Consider the following 7,435-nt stretch of genomic DNA (forward strand, 5'->3'; position numbering starts at 1 on the left):
TCATGATGCGTGTCCAAAAACGGTGTCAACAATACCTGTATGACTTTTTACCTTAAATTTTTCTTAACTAGCTGAGTCTTGAAACTTCGGTATTGTATGGATTAAAAAATTATATCCGTATGACTTTTTACTTTCAAGCGACAATTCTATGTAATCATAGAAGGATATCGAAGTGAAACACCTTAAGATGAGCCAGCACTGAAGTCACAGGTACGGTGATTATTCAACATTATCAGTTGCTTCATCATACTACAAAATCATGAGAGAGCCTTCCCGGCCATTAATGTAAATGGAATTACAGCAACTGCAACACAGAGATGGGTGCAGAAAGAAGCAATATCTGCAATAGTTGCAATGGTGGTCTGTGACTTGTAATGCGTTAGGAGCCTCCATATGAGACCTGAGACAACAGCTGTTGCTGCAAGGTGCAAGAAACATTCGGTAGACATGTTGACTGAACCATTGCTGATGCTTGGTATCGACACCGCCAGGAATCCAGTAAATGTAACCTTTGTTAGCTCAAGTGACGCTGGTTTATCACCGTCCGCACTACAGCTAATAACAGGTGATTCTTCATCACCGTTAGCACTAGCACCCCTGTGATTGTTGTTGCCCTTATCCTTGCTGGTAGCCGCATAGAACACATACATCATGAGGATCAGGAACGGAGCTACTAGCAGAAGCAACGCTCTCAGTTTCATGAGTGCGTACATAATGAAGAACATAGCCGAACAGACGGCAAAACCCGTAAAAATATCTATAGTCTCTGTCAGGTTTCTTATGAGTTTGCGAGGAGGCATCGTCTCAAGGAGCATTAATCCCACACAAACAACACAAACAATGAAGCTTGTGCCGATTGGTTTGGTAAGACGATCGTGTATTATTGCTTTGGTGCTGTTAATCTGACCCTCCAGAGCCAGGCCTTCCAGTCCCAGAAACAGCAGTGCAGTTATACCAGCCAAGAAATCAAGTGAACTCTCCATTTTATTGCAGTCGTACTCCTCCTCACATCCCATTGCAGTTGCAGCATTTCTTTCTCTCGCAGCGGTTGTGAAGTGCGTGACGGTACGGATCACGGAGCAGAGTCCAATGAGGGCACCGATCACAGGGAATGCCCAGCTGTGTAGGATGAGGTATATGATCCAACAGGCAAGTGCCACTAAACATGTGCTGGATAAAGGCGCCAGCAACATGGTAACAGTGTGTGGGGAACTTAACGAGCTCCCATTGAAGAATCTCTTGGCGAAACGACAGCAGACAAGGAAGGGGCAAATACCGGCAACTAAGGTGACCGTCGCTACCACAAGCATGGTGGTTGGGACGGCACGCCCATGTTCCTCGCTCTTCAGGTCAACCTTCTTCAGTGCAATCGCAAGAAGCACCGGGCAGACCATAATCACCACACCTTCCGCGAAAGCACGGTAACGGTTCATCCATGCATCCTACAGTACGAAAAATATCATATAGGAATGAATCTTGCTTTCGAAAATTCCAATAATTGTGTCAAGTTGGATTGGTCTTCAAATCAAATCGTGAGAAAGCTAGGTTGCATAGTAAACTGAAAGATGGAATGAAGCATCAAGCAAAGATCACATGAACTACAATCAAAGATCAAAATGCATACCATCGGATCTATGGCACTGGTAGCCATCAAAACTTAAGGTCCCGGTCCCTCCGGAACTGACCACACGCAGCCTAAAGGATAGGGCACATAGAGAATGGAGCAGCTGCTGCGCTGAATGGAGCTGCGCCTCTCCTGCTCAGGTCTTAACGGTTGAAAAGTATGTATAGCTTGGCAGAAACTTCTGTGCAGCTTCGCGGCTTCAGCATACCGCTGTCGACGAATTTAAACTGAACGCGTAAGGAAATAACGAGGACGCAGCACACAGGGGAAGCAGCAGCAAAGACTTCTACAGCAGCAAAGTCAACTTCCATGGTCGTGGAAACAAATGGAAACCCAATAGATCACTTGTTCGCTCAGAATTGGTCGTCGAGGACAAGGTATGGATCGACATTGTTTTATAGCAGCATAGTACACGTTGTTAAATATAGTAATTGTATAGGAGTAGGAAACTCCGGTTCATTGGAGCGGTCACCTGTTTCCATAACGTTTTATACACGTACCATTTGTGGAACCAGCAACTGGGAGTGATTGGATCGACCCACGCGTGAGATACAAACGTTTGATCGATTGGTAGCCAAAAAGAAGAGTGGAGCCTAGCTCATTAGGTGGTGCAAATGCGTCTTCCTATGCTAGCTCCGCGGAAACATAAATGAAATCTGTTTTGGATACAGACTTTCACTTGGATGGAGCGTGGGTGCGTGCACGATGCCTTGTTTTTCTACTTCGTGAAGGGTATGCAGGAGCAACCAATCACCAACCCATTTGATAGTGGATGGCGTGATGATGCAAACCAAACAAGGTTGTTTGCGTCCGTCGAACATGGCCTACTTGGCCTGGCTCTCATGCCCAGCCTGGCTCCAAAGTCTCTCCAGCAAACTAAACGGCTTCAATCTGCATGAGACGAACCAGGCTGGGCCGGATGCTGCTTACCAAAATGTTTCAGGACTACGGAAGTAAAAAATGGCAAAAATAGATGGGCTTATAATTAGTTTTTTCTTCATAAAAAAATGTGATAAGTTGTTTCTGTTCAAAATATAGATATGTTAGGAACAAAAGATAAATTCTAAAAACTATAATAGTAATTAGGAACACATGGCAATTAATTGAATTAATATTGATTCTAATCATCATAATAAAATGTGTCTAAATAATTGCAATAGTTCATACAGTTGAAAGCAAAATTATACTTTTATGATGTCACAAAAAGATGCAATAAGATCTAGTATAATTCAAATGTCTGGTTTTTAACTTAATACATATTGAAATTTGGAGAGGTGCAAGACTGCAAGCGCAATACAAAAGATGAAAACACATAATGTAAGTGGTAAATTTGTCACAACTAGTTAGAGACTACAGAATATGTAAATGGTTTTTTTAGTAACTGAATAGAGCTTTGATAATCAACTTTGATTAGTTGTACAAACTAAAATGATCCACGAACTTTTAATACTCGTATATATATTTCTAGCCCACTCTGGAGCACTGATTCCATGGCCTCCAACTACAATCCATCAATTTCAAGTCGATGCTCCACTGCACTTCTCAGCAAACAGCTGGGCATGTACAGCCCTACTGTTATTTGTTGATTGCGCGACAGCATTTTCAATGTAGCGACCTAACCCATGATCAATCATTGTACTCTCAGAATTAAAATGGCCAGTTGTTGATGTGAACCCGTAGGTCAAGTCAAGTACTCTCTTCATTTTAAATTATAAATCATTATATAAAATCATCTGAAGTTTGACTATATGATAACATAATAACATTGATGATATCTACTATCATTATGTTTTTATTAACTATATTTTTATAGTATATCTATTTGATATTATAAATTTTTATATTTTTTTGCAATTTTAGTTAACTTTGATTTTCCAAATTTTTTGAAATGATTTATTATTAATGATGGCGGGAGTACCAATCATGAAGTAGACGGGGGTGCACTCACGCGGTCACGGTACGAAGCAAATATCCATTTCCTGCACAGAGCTAGCACAGCAAAGAAGCAAAGAAGGGGATTCTTTCCTTCATGGTTGAAGCTCCTCTCTAACCCAAACTCAAGAAGACTGCATTTACGATTCTGAAGAAGCCGAAAATACGGTAAGAGCGCTAATACTAGCTTATACCATAGTCAAGCCCCAATGCTCAGCCTGTGTTGCTTACTTTGACCCTGCTTATATATGCTGTTTCGACCCTTTCGCTCAATTCCAAGCAAACTAGAGGCAAATCTGCCTTTGTAATATCCTTTTTGGTCCCTGGCTACAATTTTTTCAGCATGCCGCTTCTTTGTGTCTCTATTTTGATGTAGGCTCACGCATCACCAAATTAAGGGTACTGAACATAAGGTTCAAATTTTCCCGAAACATTGATAGTTCTTGAAGGGAAAGCTGAAAAAAAGTACTGTATAGTTGAGCTATGGCAATCATACATAGCTATTAGTGTTAGGTTGATCAACGGCCAACATGAGCCTTGATCCTGCGTCGTCCTGATCGGCATGATGCTTATGCCAAGTTTCTAAGGTTGTAACCACTGATCTATATACCTAGATGGTCCTAGGGATCTAATAATTAGTATATATGGATAGGCTAGTAGTGATTAATCCCGCGTCTTGTGTGTTCGTTCTTCAGGTCATGGATTCGAAGAAGGTGTATGTTTGGTCCCTACCTTTGACGCCAGAGGTGATCCTCAGTTTTGTGAGTTCCCAAGTGGCGTTACTGATGCAGTCCTATAAAGAGCACGAGCTGTATGTCACCACCGTTATCATTCCGCTAGTTATTTTGTACATGAACGCGTGCTCATTCGTCAACCTGGGATTGCCATTGCCACTGTCTCCTCTCAACTTCTTGCCTGCTAAGAAAGTCTGGATCTACATCGAGACGGCAATCGTCGTGGTGATATCTTACGTGTCACTACTGATAGTCAGCTGGAGCTACATCTGGCTCGTTGTCTTCCCCATCATCGCCATCGGCTTCATCGTCGCGCTGTGTAGTGAGCTCAGTCATCAGGATCAGGCCGGCGGATCACATTCACAGGAGCAGAGCAACGAAGGTGAAGGTGATGAAGCTACTGCACCTGTGGGGAAAAAGGCAGAGGGGCTGGAGGCAGTAGCACTGGTGCCGTACTGGGCGCTTTGCATGATGGGCCACTTTCACGCAGACAAATTCACCGTCTCCCAGTTCCTTCTCTTCTTCAGTTTCATGCTCGGGGCACTCACCATGATGATGACTCGCCTGGTGGGGCTGGCCACGGTCCATCGTGGCATCGCGCCGGCGTCCGAGCTGCTCCGGAAGGCCTCGCTCGTGGTGCTGCTAGTGGCGGTGCACGCCATGGCCGCGGAGCTGCTGGGAGAGAACGCGCTGCTCTTCTGCCTGCCGGAGATCGTGCCAGTGCTGCTGTGGCTCAGCGTTCGCCTCGACTGTCATGACGGCGCCATCATCACTGGTGCCGACAGGATCAAGCTGGGCATGGACAGCAGAGTGGTCAATCTGCTCGGCGCGGCGGCAGCTGCAGTGTTGGCGGCCATGCTAGCGGCGGGCTACATGGACGAGTCCGTGCTCTACTGGTGCGGCAAGGCGTTGGTGTCTTGTGCTGTTTCAGCCCTTCTAACCTTGTACATTGTTTTCATGCTGTGCCAGTGGCCAGGAGGACAACGCGATGGCACGCTAGTCACAGTCACAGCCGCCTCTTTGTTGCAGGAGGCAATCCAGCTTCTCAACTCATGGGCAAAAGTTTTGCTGGCAGCGGTGGCTACGCTGCTAGTATTGACAACTCTAGCTGCTTTCCAACTAGTTCTACTGCAAGAACTGGCGGCCTCTGCAACAGCCGACCAAATTCTTCAACGACTAGGTCAAAAATTCCTCCAGTCCATAATTTAATTGTGAAATGGAACAAAAATTACTAATTTGTTCAGTTAGACATATGATTTATCCCGGTGTAACCTTCTCGATGGATTGTATCAATGAGCACCGAAACTAATAAGATTGTGTAAAAACTCCTGGACACAAAATTGCTATTCTAGCTAAACATGTGGCTTTGTTAAAATAGGATTTCTAATGTTGACATCGTTAAAACGACATCTGAAACATTTGTACTTTGTTTTCTATGACATTTAATATATTAAGTATCTTTTCTTATCTAAATATATATATTTCTGTACTCTTTTGACCCTTTTACCCTTATATCAACTCGACGTTGATATTGCTAAAAACGACGCTGATTTTGGGTAGTGCCCTGGTTGGCTAGGCAGCTGCCATGGCTTCCTGCCTGCCTTCTGCCGCCGGCTGCCTGCCTGCCTGCCTGTAGCCGCCTGCAGGGCAGTGCCCTGGCTAGCTGGCTGGCTGGGTAGTGCCTTGGCTAGCCGGCTTCTTGGCTGGGCATTGTTGTTAAGGATGGCGGTGTTGACGGTAGATAAGTACTATTTTTAACCGTCAACATAGCATGAGAAAGGATTAAAATCAGAATATCATCTAGTTATAGAGGTTATCACTAACAGAATTCCACTAGTTTTGGTGATTGTCTATTTTTGTAGGGGTTGTCACAATAAGAACAAAAGAGGTCAACATGTCAGATTTATACAGAGAAAATACGTGAACGTCAACTCAGAAATATTCGAGAAGACACGAGAAGGCGACCCTGCAAAGTGGGCCCCTGACAGCTAGCCAGGGGCGGTCGCCCGAGGCCTGCAGCCAATCAGCTGCCACCTCGCTGATCCTGCCTCCACTGCCTTTGAGGAGTAATCTCGAGCATACGTTTAAGTCGATTTGATCCAAGGGCTATGGTGCTTCCTAGGGGGGCTATAAATACAACCCTAACCTCCCTAGAGACGATAATTTCAGAAGAAGAATTCATTATTCTCTGAGGAATTCAGAATTAGACAGAGAGGCGTCTCTCGAATGGATCTGTCTCTATATAATTGGGAGGAGGAATACAAAGAACTCAATAGGACTGTCACTCCTGCGATCTAACTCGAGAGACGATAATAACCCTAAAGAGATAGATCCATTCGAGGGACCCCTCTCTGTCTAATTCTGAATTCTGAATTAGGGTTTCTTCTCTCTTCTTCAAGGGTTAGGGTCATATTTATAGCTCCCTAGGACGCACCACAACCCTTGGAGCAAACCGACTTAAACGTACGCTTAAGATTACTCCTCAAAGATGGTGGAGGCATGATCCGCAAGGTGGCTCCTCATTGGCTGAGAGGGCCAGGCGGCCACCCCTGGCAGGTGGGGCGCTCACCCCTAGCTGGCTGCCAAGGGGGCCCCACTTTGCAGGTTCGTCTTCTCGTGTTTTGTAGAGTATTCCTGAGTTAAAGTTCACACATTCTCTCTTTTTAAATCTGACGTGTGGACCATCTTTTGTTATTATTCTGATACCTCATTGCAGAAATAGACAATCACCAAAACTTATGGAATTCTATTAGTGATAACCCCTATAGCTAGATGATATTGTGATTTTAATCCTTTCTCATGCTATGTTGACGGTTGAAAAGAGTACTTATCTGTCATCAACAAACTCCTCCAAGCTTACTTTTTGCTCATCCCTGAGCAAAGATAGACTCAGTGATGGATCAGGAGTTGCTACAATACTTTCACGCCTCACAAGTACACATGCGTTCAAACAAGGACTCTCCTCCGGATTAGAGTGAACTATTCTAACTCAAGACTCACCCATATTACCTTTCACCATGGAGCTTATAGCTATCACTTAGGTCTTGAGTAGTTGAAAGACTGAATAGTTGAGTCGAGCACTATACTTCTCGCTCTTTGATCAATTGTTATTCTGGAGTTTTTACAAGATTTTGAAATAAAACTC

At 44.2% G+C, this 7,435-nt stretch overlaps 2 protein-coding genes across 2 annotated transcripts; one reads left to right on the forward strand and one right to left on the reverse strand.

Annotated features, from left to right (window-relative positions):
- Positions 200–1,846, reverse strand: LOC8086337. The gene is made up of 2 exons (XM_002457751.2): positions 1,625–1,846; positions 200–1,442 (listed from the first exon to the last, which is right to left on the reverse strand). Exons 1-2 carry the CDS (start codon positions 1,649–1,651, stop codon positions 258–260), a joined length of 1,212 nt encoding a protein of 403 aa, XP_002457796.2. The 5' UTR covers positions 1,652–1,846; the 3' UTR covers positions 200–257.
- LOC8075326 lies at positions 3,564–5,757 on the forward strand. Its single transcript, XM_002455557.2, has 2 exons — positions 3,564–3,724; positions 4,252–5,757. The coding sequence occupies exon 2, from the start codon at positions 4,255–4,257 to the stop codon at positions 5,497–5,499; it is 1,245 nt and encodes a 414-aa protein (XP_002455602.1). The 5' UTR covers positions 3,564–3,724; positions 4,252–4,254; the 3' UTR covers positions 5,500–5,757.

The sequence above is a fragment of the Sorghum bicolor genome, chromosome 3, assembly GCF_000003195.3.
Source record: "Sorghum bicolor cultivar BTx623 chromosome 3, Sorghum_bicolor_NCBIv3, whole genome shotgun sequence".
Lineage (NCBI taxonomy): Eukaryota > Viridiplantae > Streptophyta > Magnoliopsida > Poales > Poaceae > Sorghum > Sorghum bicolor.

Bases quoted from the DNA above. Each gene is read 5' to 3' on its own strand.
- LOC8086337 (XM_002457751.2), bottom strand. From the start codon at position 1,651: ATGGCTACCAGTGCCATAGATCCGATG. The intron at 1,443-1,624 runs GTATGCATTTTG...TTCGTACTGTAG, and splicing joins CCAGTGCCATAGATCCGATG to GATGCATGGATGAACCGTTA.
- LOC8075326 (XM_002455557.2), top strand. From the start codon at position 4,255: ATGGATTCGAAGAAGGTGTATGTTTGGTCCCTACCTTTGACGCCAGAG.